Below are 16,719 nucleotides of genomic sequence, written 5' to 3'. Positions count from 1 at the left end.
CCTTGTGAATAAAAATGCAGACGTAATTTCCCCCGTTATCTTAAACGAAACTTTATTTCACTGAATGGTCTTTGACACTTTTCCTATTTCTTACACGTATAGTGAAACTAGAATGGTTTTAAAGATACATAAACACAAAGCTAGAATTACACCAACCATTGTTTATCTCCATGTCATCATTGCTTTTCAGAACTAATCTAAAATTTTCACAACCACGTGTGTGCACTGGGTAATAGACTGTTACAGAAGCAAATGTTTAGCCATAAGACTTGTCAGTAAAAACAAAGCAAGTAGATACCTGATATACAGACAGGCTTCGTTCCACATTCACTAACTGCATTTTCGTCAAGCATAGTAATAAATTGACTTTTTTTTTTTTTTTCCCCCAACAGAAGATTATTTCAATTTATTGGAGCATTGTCAGGGTAAAGAGACTGTCAGCTATGATGTGGAATGGTGTCTTCAACTACAATATGTGGAATGTAGTGGTGATGAATGGTATTGTGACACTGAGCTTCTTTCCAGATCGCACCATCAAAATGTGAAACCTGATTTTTGAGGTGATTGTTCACACCGACTACCTTTAACAGCAGAGTGATGCACCTGGTTTAAAAAAAAAATTAATGAGGTTGACGTCAACCAGTTAAAAAGCTAGTCTAGTCTAACTCATTCTCTTTTGTGATTTCTTAAAAACATCAAGCAGATGCTGACACCTAATGAAAATAGAGGCTGCAAGAGAAAGCCAGGCACAACAATTTTTTTTGGGATAAAGCAAACGCTTTAAGAGGAATATTTTGCAAGCAGGGTTGATACAGTGTGGTAAGACATTTCAATTAACATCAATAAAAAGGTTACTTTAGGTTTTACATACAGATGATAGTCAATCCTGCAAAATACATGGAACCACATTTACGCACAAACATCTTTCATTGTACTGAGATCAAGCAGCACCTGAACAGTGAAACTACAATGACAATCCGTACTTAGTTTAAAAAAATAAAATAAAAAAACATAAAAAGGATCACTGCCTTTTTAAAAGCCTAATTATGTGGAATGTCTTATGTCTGAACAGATCTAACAATGACAATTTAAGGGCCCTTGGAACTTTGAAACTGTGAAATTTGTGAACAAGATCAAGAAGCATTACACCAAGATGTCAGTGTCACAATACAGCCTGCCTCCTTTCTGTATGAGCCCACAGCAGAATTGCAGTTAGTTGAATACAGGATTGGATGTGTCTGGAAATTCAAACACAAAACGGTTTTTTGGGGGGTTGTGAAGCAAATGGAAATGCCTACCATCACAGTGTTTGGTGGAAATCAACTGCCAGTTCAATTACCATACAATAAAACCTGTAAATATCATGAGGAATCACAAATAAGAAAAGTAACAAAAAAAAAAGGGATGAGAAATGCACAACAAACTAGTTGGGACAAAGGAATTTGGAAGGACGATTAGAATTCACAACACCCCCCTCCCCCCTAGATCATACGCACAGTCATTCGCATCCTTTCACACTCGCTCATTCACTACATACAGACTTACACACAAAGCCGACAAAAACAACAGCAACATGGACTCACTAATCAATACGACATGTTTCCACAAAGTGACTGAATCTGCTAACAACTGAAAATTAGCCTGTCACCTCACAGTGAACTGAGAGGGGTAAACTAGTTGGTCAGGAGCAATTCAGGCTGCTTGTCATACAGAAGTGGGAGGGGCTGATGGAGTGGAGGGGGATGTATATAAGCTGTCTGTGTTTAAGATAAGAGTGTAGGTGGATTAACAGTGCAATTCCATTAGTTTTCCCCATCTCCAGTCTCTCCCTCATCTGCCTGGTTTTCTGATGTCCACAGCTAGAAATAGAGAGAGGACAACGTTATGATTTGCTTTGAATAAACACATCAGGACAGAGAGGTTTTAAAAAGCATGAGGTTTAAAACTCACGGTCAGGTTGTCCCTTAGTAGTTGCATGATCAGGGTACTGTCTTTGTAGGAATCCTCGTTCAAAGTGTCAAGTTCAGCGATGGCTTCATCGAATGCCTGAAATTCAGAGATTCCACTTGTTAATTAAACTTGTATCATCTGGAAGCATCCCGTTAACTCTGTTTGATAATAAACGCTTGAAATTAGCTTCCATTGTATCTAAGTAATGAGATATTTTGGGCAATTTGCGATGCTTTACTGCTTCATACCGTCTTAGCCAAGCTGCAGGCCTTGTCCGGGTTGTTGAGGATTTCATAGTAGAAGACTGAGAAGTTGAGGGCCAGACCAAGCCTAATAGGGTGTGTCGGCTGCATCTCCCCCTTGCTAATGTCGAAAGCTTGCTGGTAGGCCTGTTGGGAATTGTCCACTGTATCTGTGGGCAGAAAAACAACAAAAAAAATCAATGTCATCATTTCCAATACATCTTATATTGGTATCATATTTTTTTCTTTTTTGTTTGCAAAATACAAAAAAGATGCAAAGAATAAAACGGAAAGAAATGTCACGGTACACATAACTGGTCACACAAATAATCATATAATTATATTGGAGCACAATCATCATATAGATTATGTCTTCACTTACCCTTCTTAGTATCGCCGGATGCAACCTCAGACAGGTATCTATAATAGTCGCCTTTCATTTTCAGGTAGAACACCTTGCTTTCAGCAGAAGAGGCGTTGGCAATAAGGAAGTTGTCCAGTAGGCCCTGAAAACAACATAGACGTGTTTCAGTTTAGTGAGATTCAGGCTTAATAGCACAGGTGTACTGTCGTCACAAATATAAGAATTACACTGTTTTCGAACACACAAGAAATTAGAAACCCTTACGAGCACATCGTGGCAGATTTCCTGCAGCTCGGTTTCAATCTTCTCCGGTATTTCGCGTTGCCATCTGCTGTTTTTTGTCATTGCCCTCGGTCTTCTGCTCGATGCTGGAGATGACGCGCCAGGATGAGCGGCGTGCCCCTACCACATTCTTGTAGGCAACCGAGAGAAGGTTGCGATCCTCGTTTGACAGATCCCCACCTTGCTCTGTCACCGACTTCATGGCTGCGGCCATGTCATCATAGCGCTCAGCCTGCTCAGCAAGCTTGGCCTTCTGCACCAGGTCACTCTTATCCATCTTCTAGACTGGATAAAAGAAAACACAGCATTAGAAGTCATGTATGTAGTGTGTGGTATGTATGCATGTATTTAATCAACAGACAAGGATGCATGTATCACAATGTCCTTTAAATTATACATTCATTACACCTTTACAAATACTCTGAAGTGTGTTATAAACTGATTTGATTTTTGCTTTAAATCACATCTTTAAATGGAAGAAACCACAGGATTCAATGGAAAGGGAGGCACTGCGAACTGGGCCCATTGGCAAGTGGGTCAACCATACACATCACTAGCTAAGGTTAGCAGCTAGCTAGTCATGGCTCTCAAATCCTGTCTCCTGAATATGATTATTTATTGAAATATTTGATCGTCATGTGGCAGATCCCAGTTCACCGATCACTGGTTACACCTGTTATCCTGTATTATTGGGAGCTGGCTCTTCCAGCGCCGTCTCAGCCGAACACTTGCTGCACCAGACGTAGCCTTTCCCGGGTCAGATTTTAATGCCCTCCCCTGATGCTGGGGTGACATTTAGCTCAGCGACTGCTAGCGTCGGTTTCATTAACTACAACCGACATGATGCATCGCTGGTTTTATTCCCATTACATCTCAACGACATAACTGGGGCGGACATTGTTGCTGGAGCTAATCTGTCGTATTCGTGACAACGGAGCGGCTAGCAGCGAATCTAGCCACCGTCGTCTGCTGTGTGGTTGCCGCTATCTAACGGTAACGGTGGTTAGCTAGGCCAGCACAAGCAACGGCGGCCTTTCCATGAGAAAAAAACCACGGTTGGGACGCAGGCAACGAGCCCATGTTGCCGTTAATAACCACACGAGGGGGGAATATGGCGCTGAGGTGCATTAATGTGGCGTTTAATTCATTTTGGGGGGCTGCGCCGCGGCCCGCCCAGGCTGCCGAGCCTGTCGGAACAAAGTGTCATGGAATCCCAGCGCTAAGCTAGCAGCGGATGCTACCGCGAACCAGCGGGCTAGCACGGCCAGCCTTTCACAGATCAAGCTAGCACCGCTCCGTTAGCGTGATGGCTTCGCGTTCGGGATTCAACCGGACGCGATGAAATGGCTCCTCCGCCGCGGAGCCACGGGCGAAGAATCGCTACTCGTGCCCGCGGGGTCGTTATACTCACAATATTGACGACTTTATCTTTTTTTTTTGCTCCTGCTTTTATTCTCCTCTCTGTGGACGATGCAGCCTCCGTCCTCCGTTAGGTCAGCGTCTCGTTCAGGGCAGTACCACTTCCGTTACACTGGCACTTCTGTTTCCTCTTCTCTCACCGCACATCTGCCCTCAGCTCACATCTGAAACTACACGACGATCGCAGCTCCACACAAACACCGTGTAGCTACACACAACCAGTCTGATTAAACAGGGACACACCAGCACGTTTATAAAAGCCCCCGTTTTTTAATGTCTCTCCTCGGCTGCTCAGCAACAGAGTACGAATGAAGATCCTCACTTGATGTAGCCAACTCAGATGGATTATATCACAGTCAGATGTTATAATCACAGATATATAGATTTAAACAGATTGAGGTCTGTGGATTCTCCTAAAGCGAAAGAACACAAATGAATGGGATGTGTTCATTCATCATCCAGATGTTTTTAAAACACAGCTGTGGGTTAAACATCTTCTGGTATTTCAGCTTTCACACTGGGGCCATTTGCACATGTTTTAAACATATTGGGAGACTTACAAGGGGTCATTTGTATTAATAAATTGCTATTTAATCACAGTTTAAATTATTTTCTGATTACAGCTAAATAATGATGCTGTATTAATGCATCATGCTGTATCCATGTTTATGTATAAAGCTGGATTTGCTTTCCATCCTGCACATCACATTCAAAGGTCAAGGTGAACAGCACCTCTGGAGCTTGCACAAGGACACTGCTGCATTCTTTTACCAGTTGCCCTCTGTATATTAACATTAAGATGGAAAAAATAACTTCACTGTAGAGCTGTCATACTTGCACAATTGAGCATCAATATTTTGATTACGACACACCCACAGCCTGATCTCACACGCAGGACAAAACACACTGCAGTTGATGTTTACTTGTCCAGCAAATGCACTTATGCCCATCTTAACATGAGATGTGGTCAGAAGTATTGTTAGTGCCTCTCTATCTTAAGGAGGTGGAGAGCGATTGCACTTTTGACCAAAGAAATCGGGTCTGAAGTCAACAGCACCATATTTTATTGTTATTTTAAAGTTGCGTTATCAAGAGAGAAACGTGAGCCTAACTGCTTATTACACACACACTTGCGTGCTTTCACTTTGCACAGGAGCAGATCCATTTCCTCTGCAGGAAAGTTCTCTCTTTAGCTGGCAAATCCACCATTATGATAATAATCTACCATCTGGTTTTAAAGTGGATGGGAGATGGCCATCTGATTGGTTTATGTTATGCAAAAAACAGTCATGATCTCAGTGAGTGGCCTTAACTGGCCTTTCCCTGCATGCAGAGTAGCTGTAATGGTTTGCTTTAAAGCAAGTGTGTTTTCCAGGTGAGATGTGTGGACACCTCCCATATAATGTTAACTCATGCCTGCAATAGGAAAAAGTCACTTTGCACTTTTGGTAGTTTAACTAACAAAACTGTGTTATATGATTTTTTTGTTAAAGAGAACATCTGTCCAGCTGCTTGAAGTGTAAAATAATCATCTAATTTCAGAAAGGAGAAATATTGTAACAAATTTAGAACTCACACAGTGGAAAAATAATTAATAAACAAGCTAAATAAAAATATTCCATCAGCCTTTAAATGTCTGTTCCTTCATGGGAAAGTGAGCTATCGTCTGAAAGGACAGAGCGTATTGACCTAATAAGTTGTTATGTGACAAGAAGTTTTAAGTTGAAAAACAGACAAATTCAAAATAGTTTTCTCTCCAGTTCTGTGTTTGCTTTGGCAATTCCTTTTATACCAGTAACTGGAACCTGCGCTCTCTGTTTTTCCAGTAAAACATTCTTTTGTCACTGACGGTAAAATGTCAAAACAGCTTTACTTGGTGATTTCCCCTCTACCAATATTTTAATCATAACTCTGTGCTCCATGTGATTTACTGTGTTTGCTGCGAAAGAAAAAATAAATAAAGCATTATAGTCTTAAGTGTCATAATAAACACTGAGAGGGAGACAAATGCAGCATGTATTGAGTTAAAGTCTGTTTCCTTTTCTCACTGGCAGCTGAATAAAAACTGGATGGAAACTTTTCCTGCTCACATGTACCTCAGAACTCAGTCTAGCAGACAGCGCTCTCTTCTCCCTCCAAGACACCATGATGCAATTAAGGACTTTAATTTTCACATCTATTATGATCCCGTGGATACGGTCTTCTGCAGCACAACATGAATACATGGAAGCAAGAAAACCTGGGGTAAAAAATATATATCTTGCATTTGGAAATGCACAAGTGTCGTGAGTTGAGAGAAGCTGTTATGAGGACGATTTCTTCTTTTTGCAGAGAGACATTATGAAGTATCCCGACTATGCCTTGCCTCAGGAATCAGACACTGACCCAGCCGATCCAAAAGCTGATGGTAAGTTTTGTTTCAACTGATTAATAGTTTTCAACAACAGTTTCAAAGCAGCTTATGCAACACTTGCTGAGGAATTCTCCCACATTTTTGTGGATGTAGCTATTATGTAATAATGGGGCCGATCAAGTGTCCTCTGCTAAACTGTATGTGGAGCGTTTCAGCTGCCCAGTCCCATGGCTGGGACCAATTAGTCAACTTATTCAAAGAACAAATAGAAAAAAAATGGTGAAAAATAAAGCCAATGTGATTTGAAATAAGAAATGTGATCTTTTCAGAGTTGCCGACGTGTCTACTGTGTGTTTGCCTGACTGGATCTGTTTACTGTGAGGATGTGTCTCCTGAAATGTCATCTGTCCCAGCACTGCCCAAGGAAACAACATATCTCTACGCACGCTTCAACAAAATCACAAAACTTCGCAATCGAGACTTTGCAGACATGGGTGAATACAATCGTTAAAATATTCTACAGATTTTCCCTCTGTGAATGTCATCTTGCAAGCTCTCTGTCCTTTGTTTTGTTTGTTTCAGCCACAATAAGAGTAATTGATCTAACTGGGAATCTCATCGCTGACATAGAAGATGGAACTTTTTCCAAACTTCTCAATCTTGAGGAGCTCACTCTCACAGACAATAAACTCACCAAACTGCCAATACTTCCCAACAAGCTAGTGTCATTTAATGCCAACTTCAACAAGCTTAGAACCCAGGGTGTAAAGGCAACAGCTTTTAAAGTGAGTGAGCGATTTAAATCATCTCATGCTAAAGTACATTTTGCACTTTGGATAATTGTTAAAGTGGCCTGATCTAAGACACTGGATCCTTTTGTTGTTGCAGAAACTCACCAGATTGGCATATCTTTACCTTGGAAACAATGAACTGACAGCAGTGCCCCAACTTCCAGAGTCTCTTCATGTTGCGCACCTGCACGTAAGTCCATCCGCAATTCACTGAAATAACAGCAAATCCTAATTCTTCGGGGAGTCAGTGGAGCCATAATTTTGTGTCCTTGGGTTGATCTCCTGCAGAACAACAAGATCTCAACAATAACAGATGAAACATTCTGCAAAGGCAACACCAGTCACTACATCCGCCACAACTTGGACCAGGTGAGACTGGACGGGAACCCGCTGAAGCTGTCGCAGCACCCCAACAGCTTCATCTGTCTGCAGTATCTCCCTCTCGGATGGAACTGAAATGACCAAAGCATGTTTTTTTCAAACCTTAGAGGGGGCGAGGGAGGTTGATCTATGTAAACTGATGCAGACGGACGCTTAGTAAGAATACCACGAACAAAATACTGTTCTTAAGTTACATTTTATATACTCAAATTTACAATACAGTTCAAGATGATGCAACGTTTTTTTGTAGAATATGACAGAAATGATGAAATTATTGAACAGACGGGAAGACAGAGCTCGTGTTTTTGTTTCTTATCGGTGTTTTCTGCCAGTGTAAGACAAATCCGTGCAAAACCATCCAAGATGTCAATAAACACAATATGTTTGTAGCTTTTCATTTTGTTACAATTAGGCTGAGACTTTGCCGTCTTGGCAGGTGCTCAGCAACATTTTTACAGATTCACTGTCAAACCAATACTGAGATCCGGTTGTGGTTGTTATGAATAAATATGACGTTTGTTGTGATTTTGTTTTGTTTTTTCAGCTTTTGTGTGTTGCTGTTTCTTAAACCAAAGATATAAACAATAAAAGCTGCATGTTGGAAGAGATCATCAGCGTCTTTCTGACAGCTTATAACTGTGATACGGTGGTTGTAATAAACCAGAGTCCAAGTATATTTCCTAATACGACATGTTTAGTCCACTTTAAATCCGACTGTTGTTCACTTGGTTGCAGGCTCATTGACAACAATCAGTCCATCTGCTATCTTCTGCTGGTACTCCCGTTCGGATTGTTTTCTTCGGTAGACATCGTCTGGCAAGAGAAAAATACATTTAAGAAGCTGAAATGAAGATGTCTGTAATATAGATTTATAAAAGCTACATTCGACTACACTGTGAATGGCTGATGTGTGACATCCGTGCCTTATTCATAATAACAGCAGTTTGACATATCAAACTAATAAATGTGTAGAATAGTAATTAAGCATATTTACTCAAGTACAATTTACAGTTTTGACATTCGGGTACTTGAGTATTTCCATTTAATGCTACTTTAAACTTCCACTACATTTCAGAGAGAAATTCTCTCTCTGATAATTACACATTCTGCTCTGACAGTTTCAGTTACTATTGACTTTTAAGATTAAAATTGCTAGTTTTTCATTTCTTATAAATTCTAGGTTTTTAACAGATATCAACAAATAGTGATTATTTGTTGATAAATGTCACCCCAGCATCAGGGGAAGGCATTCAAATCTGACCCGGGAAAGCCTACGTCTGGTGCAGCAAGTGTCGGCTGAGACGGCGCTGGAAGAGCCAGCTCCCAATGATTATCAATATTTAATCCATTTGCTCCAACTATCCAATATCCCATCAAAAAGTCTGAAAATTCAAAACAGTATTTGTACTTAAGTAAAGGATCTGACTATTTTTCCATCACTCAAACATACAGATGTTAATAATAAAATGAAAAGTGGTTCTGTTCTTTTCGTTTTGTTCAGGTGCCCTGAATGAGCCAAAATGCAAAACAGACCAATTCTTCCCAGCGCAGCTGTTCTGGCTTCTCACAATAGGAAAAACACATAATTAAAACACTCTATGACTGTAATAATGACTGTATTTCGTTTAGATCAGCCCGTTCCAGGTTGCTTTTATCTCTGTCAAGGCTTATTCCAACAGCCCTGAGTCATCATCGGTTAAATTTGTTCAACATATGACAATTCAAACTGCCATGTAACGAACGTCAGTACCAAATTCCATTGAAAGTGTTGGTTTTTTTCTGTTCCATTTGTGCTTTCTCCTACTGTCACATGTCTGCTTTCTGCAGAGGAAAACATCTCTCTGTATCCCTATATGACCTAAAACAGGAGAAAATGTGCAGGGTTGTTTTTCTTCTCGTTTTATAACAGAAGAGAATAGCGCTCTCAGTTCTCCAGAAATGGCAGGTTTGAGCACATCTGGAAAAATGCAATATGGGTTCAGTCAGTGAGAGAAGAAAAAAACAAGGGTTCCTTTTTTTCTTTTCAGTCTTTTGAGTAACTCTGTGGTAAATCTACTGTCTACAAGTATAACTGCAGACAGATAATGTCAACAAAGTTATAAAGAGGACATAAAGGTACATTTACTCAATAACTGTTCCTAAATACTACATTTGAGTAACATATACTTGAGCATTTCTTTTTATACTGCTATATGGTTTACTTCTCACTGACCTGTTTGACATAGCCGAGTTTCTGCACATTGACCTGGTTGAATTCAATACTCTTTAAGACTATTTAATACCACAAAGATTTACAACAATGAAACGATTATTAACCTGTTTCACGGTCATTAAAAGAAAATCTAATGCTATTAAAAAGACCCTGCACATAAACTAAGTTTACAAGATTAGTCAACACACAAGGGTGGATTCCAACTAAACGGGTCAGAATCTAGTCTTGTGTTGTTGTAATATTGTTTTAATAAAACGTCTCCAATATGTCCCGTTTTGAATAAAATAATTATTACAGTGTGTAGTTATAATAATAATGAATACACAGGCAGTTTGCTGTTAGAGACCATGGGGAGCAGTATTCAGTCGCAGGTGAACTGTCAGGCTGCAACCAACAATTATTTTCATGAAGAAAACATCCAACATTTATTTTCTTTACTAAATCGATCAATTGCTCAGTAAATAATACGTCACCAACATGAACATATTAAAATTCCCTGTTGTGACGCTCAAAGAGACACAGATGTTGAGTTTACTCAGACAAAAGACTGAGAATCTCTGTGTGAGTAATTTATCAAATGGAGAAAAGGGGTTACCAATTCATTTAATGGTTTATATGAATCTATTCATCTTATCAAACTAATAATTTAACATGAACTGGGGAGGGGGGGCATTAGAGGCCCAAGGACAGGTGTTTGCCCCGGGGCAGCCACGGAGGTCAATCCGTCCATGGTAACAGCTTCAATGTAGAACATGGCGACATTAGCTTAAACATGTGAAGTGAAGATGAGCAGGTTGGCGGACATGTAACATTTGACCCAACATGGCGGGGCTGAACGTGTTGGACGCAGATCAGGTGACAGCTTGACACGTCCAGGTGTACTCATGTGTTTTGTATCCACAGACACAGGTAAACACAGAGGCTAACATGCTAACAACACGCTAGCTGGATACCTGGTTAAAGGGACTTCACCACTTAACAGTTCGCCTCACGTTTCACTCACAGAAAGTTTCTCTTCCGATCCGCACGTTGATCATGATCCACTCCATGACTCCTCCGATGCAGAAGAAGACGGGGAGGAACCGGTACGTCCCGAGGCGACGTTTACCCGGAACCAGGCTGAGGAAGTACTTGAGTGTTTGACTCTGGCGAAGCATCCTGGCCAAGGGACATGCCACACGTGGGTAAACAGATCAAACTGCACAATGTGAGTTAGTGAGAGGACAGGACAGCGTGGACCCTCTGTTTGTCCTTCACGTGTGTTATGAGAGACGGACGTGACGGGGCGCGCTCGCTGAGGCATCCGGCGTAAAGCGGATGAGCGGAGTGAGCTGGAGTGCGGAGCAGAGCCTATGAGCAGAAGGGTTGGCAGCGCGGAATTCGAAGTTTAAACGAACGCACCACTCGCAATGCTGCGTTCAGGCCGCATCGTTTAAACCACGGATGAAGCCGAATGTGTTTAGATGCAGATCATGATCGCAAGACAACATGTTTGATGTTACACTAAATTCAAATATTTCTCTATTCATATTTGACTCGACTGTCATGGTTGCCAATTGGGAATATATGGAATACATGGGTGTTTTCAGTTTTCTGCCGACATCAAGTAAATGCAGCATATTAAGAGTAAAGATATACCTTTTCCCTTTTTTCTGCAGTTTTCCATGTATTTCAACCTAATAAACACAATAATGAATGAATGAAAAACACACTTCTCTTCTAATGCCTTCTCTTCTTCAATTCAATAAATAATCTATGAAGTAGGTCACTGGGTGGAAATCAAATATTGCCCTAGGGATGCACTGGCATACAAAACACACACACACACACACAAAGTCAGAGTTATAATAAGTGCTTCCACAAACACACATTATTCTCACCCAGTTAAATATTCAACCCCCAATTACAAAGATTTTCTTTTGTACAACATGTTTTTGAAGACATTAACTGCCACCTTTGACTCGAGCGTCGTCCAATAGGAGCCACGGGTTATATAAGACATGAAGCTTTTCATTGTTTCATCTTTATAAACAGGACAGATTTAATTCCCTGTTGTTAACACATATGCTACATTATTCTGATGACGCTGGAGTTGGTTTCGATTCACAGCTGACAATTCAGCATGTTAGGGGAAACTTATATTACAACACAGTCCAGTTTTATTCACTTCTTACTGTTGTGAAATAGTGTCATATGCTCAAATTAAAGCCTTAAGACCATTTAAAACCAACTTTTAAATGTATCAAAACGTCTATTTCATGTATCAAGGCAAAAATAAAGACCTGCCAGTGTCCTCCATACTAACACAAGATATTTTTCATAGCAACCACTTTGCTGTAGATTAGTGGGTTAACACAGTAGAATCATGTCAATATGGGTGTGAAAAAGGTCTGTGGGCCATTCAAAAATGATTAAACTCAAACTGGTCAAATCTGGACTCTCTTTTCTCTCTCCCAGTTTATCCAATTATGGTGTTTTTTTATCAATCCCTGGTCTGATATGATCAGGATGGAAAAAGACAAATAGTTTGTTCTGCCTAAATGAAAGTGTTCAGGTTTTAACCGTGTTTAAACAACCTTTCAAATTGGTAAGAGGTGGAAAACAAACTCAATCAGTCCCTCAATATTCAAACTTAATTTTCCTTAACTTCCAAACTGAAAGCTGCAAATTCAAAATAAACTACAGCTTCTTATTAGTCAAAAACTGCTCAAACACGACAGCTCTCGAGCTAAATTCTACAGAAACACAGTGAAATGTTCAACCACAAGACAAAAATGTAATAACTGACAAATATACAAATGGTTTTATTTTTTAAAAGATGACCAAACACATCACTGTTGACTTGAACTCTAAAGTGTAACCATAGACATTGTACTGCAAAGCACACACAACAAATACATATACAAGACACACATGCAACAACTACTGGGGTCTTCAGAAACAGTACCGTACTCCAGATAATAAAGAGCTAAGGGACTAAGATCGATTGTCAACCGTCCAGAAAGACACTGGGCTAAAGACAATTATACTTTATTATTATCAAGTTAAAAAAGTAGACTCGTGACAGGACTTAACTTATGACAATGACAGATTTACAATCTCTTCTTTTGGACTTATTCTTCTCCAAGATCGGGGTATAAATTTACATTCATGGCTACATGATCACAATTACTTTATTACACTTTATTAAACAGACGCAGGTTTTGGAGTCACTTTAAAACAAACAATTACCCCTAGAAAATAAAACAATGTAGCCACATTTTTTTGCACGATTGGGGTATAACACAGTGTATCTAAATGATAAAATTGTGATCGCATTGCTTTATAAAATTATTTTGTAACCTCAAGTAATTTATGTTGCAAGGAATGTCAAATATGTCTCAGTAACACAGATAAGAAAGGGAATAAATCAATATTTCACAGATTGGCTGTTTCTTATGCTCAGTCTGGACTTTGAAGTTTGTGCACTGTAGAACTAAATAGTTTTAAATGATTATTAGTGATACTGAAACTTTTTTTGTCTATGATTTATGCAGTATAAAAAAGTGCTTTATGTGCTTTAACTCAGTCTTCAACTTTTTGAGCTGGTCTACAGAAAGTCCAGTGATGCTCCACTGTGTTCTCGTTTGCACGCTCGCTCATGTGATGTACACGCGTGTTCCTGATGGTGAAGCCTTGTTTCATAATGTAGTCCATGAGGAGAACCCGTAATGACACCTCTTGATGATAGTCACATGGTCCGAAAGTGAACGACAACTGACAGTCTCTCGTGTCCATCATGTGTTTGTTCCACTTGGTGAAGTTGTTGGCAATGCCTTCGAGCAAGGCATGAACCTTTGTAGTAATCGTTAACTGCGTGATGATAACAGCCACAGGGTTCGAGTATTTTGACAGTTTCCGAGTGCTGGAAAGCTCTACAACCTGCTCGAAGATGTCGGGAGGGTACAGCGGCTTGGGATCGCTAAGGCACTGAATCAAGGGTTCGATCTGGTAGAAGTCCGCCTCCTTCCTCAGGAGGTCTGTCTCTGCGAAATCCACCGGGAGGGTGAGCTCGGACGTCCGCAGGAAGTTCAAGATGTATCGGAAAAGTGTTCCATCCCGATCAATGAAATAGTTCCCTTTGGAATCGCGAGTGGTGGGGAAATCTCCCCTGAACATGGCGCCCAGCATGGAGTCTGGATAGCGCTGCAGGGTGGATAGACTGGTGGTGTAGAGGCAGCCTCCCACGTTCAGAGTAACAGGAGAAGTCATCTAGGACAAAAAAGGAGCAGAGGACAAGTTAAGGATCAGGTTTTTGTGAAGTTAAACTGAGTCAGCATTTGCACACAATTTGATTCATTGTTATTACTAAATGTTAAAGTCGCTGTTGATGTCATAGGCGTCAACTTCTACCTTTCAGTCCAAAATTTACATTTAATGTGTGATGAGCTTTTCCACATTTGGTGAGGAAATGGTCGCAGACAACAACAATAATGATTTGACAGAGAGCCTCTTTTCAGGGAGTGGGTGGCAGCGTTCAAAGAATGTAAAATATATGAGATGCATTACTTTTATAAATGCATTGGTGTGGGTGATGAAGGATAAGCCCATTGATGATGATGATGATATCCTATATTGTCCCTTTATTTCTGCCTTCATTGATTCATTCCTACGAAACGCCCCCTCCTGTTTCTGTTTCAGTGGGTTGGACTTGGGTAGTTCTGGATCAGCCATGTCTTTTTTTTTTCTGGTGCACAATACTAAAAGTTATTGTATTTCAAGTCAAAGACAATTAAAACTAAATCTGGGCATTTACTGCTGCATCGTTGTATTTGACTGCCTTAGTTTTGGCTAGTTTAACATTAAAACCAGATTGAATATCTTCATCAGAAACACCTGAAATGGCTCCTGATCTAGACGGACTTCACTTCTATCCATCTCTTACCCTATGGCCCCAGTCTCCATTATCCATTTGTAGAACAATACCCACTTGGTCAGAGCCAAAATAGAGAGGGAACAGATATGGTTTGGGTTACTTCAATTTCTCCTGTGGAAAAACAAAATCACATTAACATGAGCTGTAACAAAGTTATTCAGTTAATGAGGGACACAGTCACATCTCATGTTTTGCAGTGCAGCCGCTCTCTGTGTGTCTGTGTGTGTGTGTGTGTGTACAGCTATCTTTGTGAGGACCAGTTTGAGCATATAACCAACGGAGTGAGGACATTTTGGGAGAATGAGGACCTTTTGACCAGTCCTCACTTTGTGACCCCCATTTAATGGACTGTTTGGGAGTTAAGACTTGGTGTTAGGGTTAGAATTAGGTTAAGGGTTAGGCATTTAGTTTGGATGGTTAGGGTAAGGGGCTAGGGAATGCATTATGCCAATGAGTGTCCTCACTAACATAGCTGTACAAACGTGTGTACGAGTGTGTGTAGAAGGAACTATATTTGTTGTTTGTTCTGTTCGCTGATAACAATATGTCCTTGAAATACACATCCGAATGAGGCTCTGAATATCAAGTATTAGAATCTGAATCAGCTTTATTTGCCATGTATGAGTACACACACTAGTTTCTATACAAGAATTTGACATACAAACAAACTACCAGAAACTAGCAAGATAAGCGTGGCCACTATGAGCAATAGAGTTAGACCATACACGACAGCAGTGCACCAGGAAACAAAATGTGCATGGGTGGACAACATGTAACTACTTATTATGACCTGAGGACGATAGTGCAGTGGTGCAAAGACGCTAAACAAATATTGGTCGATAACATAGAGGTTACTTATATGTGGGTAGGTGAATCATATGGTGCAGAGTGTAAAGTTGCTGGTTCAAGTATGGATCATTATGTACATGATGCATATATAGACACAAGGTACGTGAACCTTATGACAGTTGTGCGTTTATATAATGTACAGTATACACAGACCGGTTAGTTTTATATTGTAGGAAATGTGTACGTGTGAAACTGAACGATGCAACAGACTGGTTAAGTGCCAGATTTTAATCAGTGACTCAAATGATCCATTATCACTGTTCCGGTCAACTTTTCATTTCCTGGGTGAAAATTAAACTTTGACTTTTGAATGAGTTTATTGATCGAGACTGAAATCATAAACTCTTCCGAGGAAGTGAAAGCGAACTCGTTTGTTTCCAGTGAGACTGAACTGTCCACTGATGGCAGCTAATGTTTGTGTGATGGCTAATGTTGATCAGCATCCGGCGTCGGGTGTATTTCTATCTATTTAGCGAACAAATGAGTTGTTACAACAAATGCAACTAAATGCATTTGTTGCATCTATTCAACCTGTGTGCACTGAGGTTAGCAGGGTTCAACACAACGTTAGCACCACACTGCAAATGCTTATCCTACGCCTGCTAGCTCGATGGCTACTTAGTGGCTAGCTAGCATGCTAAAGTGGCTAACGTTAGCTGCTGCTCCTCCGGAGGTTAACGCCGGGGTCTTCATTAGACAAACTGGAAGAGAAGCAGACATTAAACTAAAGACAAAGCCTCACCTGGCTTCTCCTGGTGAACACTCGGCTTCTCTTCCCCGGCAGCAGCAGCAGCGACCCTCGGTTTGTGTAACGCTGCGGTTCAGGGGGAGTGATGTTCACCGCTGGTCGCACCGGGCAGATGTGCTCGACTCCGGGCTGCAGCAAAACTGCGCACACCAGGAGGAGGGTGGGGATGAAGAGGAGGAAGAGGAGGAGGAGGTCCTGCTGCAGCCACACACA

At 40.6% G+C, this 16,719-nt stretch overlaps 4 protein-coding genes across 4 annotated transcripts; 1 reads left to right on the top strand and 3 right to left on the bottom strand.

Moving 5' to 3' along the window:
• Positions 1 to 30: 30 nt before the first annotated feature.
• Positions 31 to 4,527, bottom strand: LOC117764408 (14-3-3 protein beta/alpha-1-like). Its single transcript, XM_034590152.1, is given in 7 exon segments — positions 31 to 1,859; positions 1,951 to 2,046; positions 2,199 to 2,362; positions 2,575 to 2,698; positions 2,821 to 2,877; positions 2,879 to 3,123; positions 4,250 to 4,527. Coding segments are annotated over 6 exon segments (735 nt in total). The 5' UTR covers positions 3,116 to 3,123; positions 4,250 to 4,527; the 3' UTR covers positions 31 to 1,802.
• Positions 4,528 to 6,320: 1,793 nt separating this feature from the next.
• On the top strand, positions 6,321 to 8,390 carry ognb (osteoglycin, paralog b). The gene is made up of 6 exons (XM_034591784.1): positions 6,321 to 6,501; positions 6,589 to 6,664; positions 6,940 to 7,104; positions 7,193 to 7,395; positions 7,499 to 7,591; positions 7,690 to 8,390. Exons 1-6 carry the CDS (start codon positions 6,403 to 6,405, stop codon positions 7,855 to 7,857), a joined length of 804 nt encoding a protein of 267 aa, XP_034447675.1. The 5' UTR covers positions 6,321 to 6,402; the 3' UTR covers positions 7,858 to 8,390.
• On the bottom strand, positions 7,963 to 11,334 carry LOC117765328 (small integral membrane protein 4). The gene is made up of 2 exons (XM_034591787.1): positions 10,998 to 11,334; positions 7,963 to 8,595 (listed from the first exon to the last, which is right to left on the bottom strand). The coding sequence occupies exons 1-2, from the start codon at positions 11,149 to 11,151 to the stop codon at positions 8,504 to 8,506; spliced, it is 246 nt and encodes an 81-aa protein (XP_034447678.1). The 5' UTR covers positions 11,152 to 11,334; the 3' UTR covers positions 7,963 to 8,503.
• A 1,448-nt stretch (positions 11,335 to 12,782) lies between these two features.
• kctd6b (potassium channel tetramerization domain containing 6b) lies at positions 12,783 to 16,667 on the bottom strand. Its single transcript, XM_034591785.1, has 3 exons — positions 16,501 to 16,667; positions 14,919 to 15,020; positions 12,783 to 14,245 (listed from the first exon to the last, which is right to left on the bottom strand). Exons 2-3 carry the CDS (start codon positions 14,943 to 14,945, stop codon positions 13,559 to 13,561), a joined length of 714 nt encoding a protein of 237 aa, XP_034447676.1. The 5' UTR covers positions 14,946 to 15,020; positions 16,501 to 16,667; the 3' UTR covers positions 12,783 to 13,558.
• Positions 16,668 to 16,719: the final 52 nt, after the last annotated feature.

Source organism: Hippoglossus hippoglossus, chromosome 7 (assembly GCF_009819705.1).
Source record: "Hippoglossus hippoglossus isolate fHipHip1 chromosome 7, fHipHip1.pri, whole genome shotgun sequence".
Lineage (NCBI taxonomy): Eukaryota > Metazoa > Chordata > Actinopteri > Pleuronectiformes > Pleuronectidae > Hippoglossus > Hippoglossus hippoglossus.
This window is presented reverse-complemented; position numbering and strand designations above follow the sequence as displayed.

Bases quoted from the DNA above. Each gene is read 5' to 3' on its own strand.
- ognb (XM_034591784.1), top strand. From the start codon at position 6,403: ATGATGCAATTAAGGACTTTAATTTTCACATCTATTATGATCCCGTGG. The intron at 7,396-7,498 runs GTGAGTGAGCGA...TTGTTGTTGCAG, and splicing joins TAAAGGCAACAGCTTTTAAA to AAACTCACCAGATTGGCATA. The intron at 7,592-7,689 runs GTAAGTCCATCC...GATCTCCTGCAG, and splicing joins TTCATGTTGCGCACCTGCAC to AACAACAAGATCTCAACAAT.
- LOC117765328 (XM_034591787.1), bottom strand. From the start codon at position 11,151: ATGCTTCGCCAGAGTCAAACACTCAAGTACTTCCTCAGCCTGGTTCCG. The intron at 8,596-10,997 runs GTGAGTGAAACG...TTCTCTTGCCAG, and splicing joins GATCGGAAGAGAAACTTTCT to ACGATGTCTACCGAAGAAAA.
- kctd6b (XM_034591785.1), bottom strand. From the start codon at position 14,945: ATGGATAATGGAGACTGGGGCCATAGG. The intron at 14,246-14,918 runs GTAAGAGATGGA...TTTTTGTCCTAG, and splicing joins ATGGAGACTGGGGCCATAGG to ATGACTTCTCCTGTTACTCT.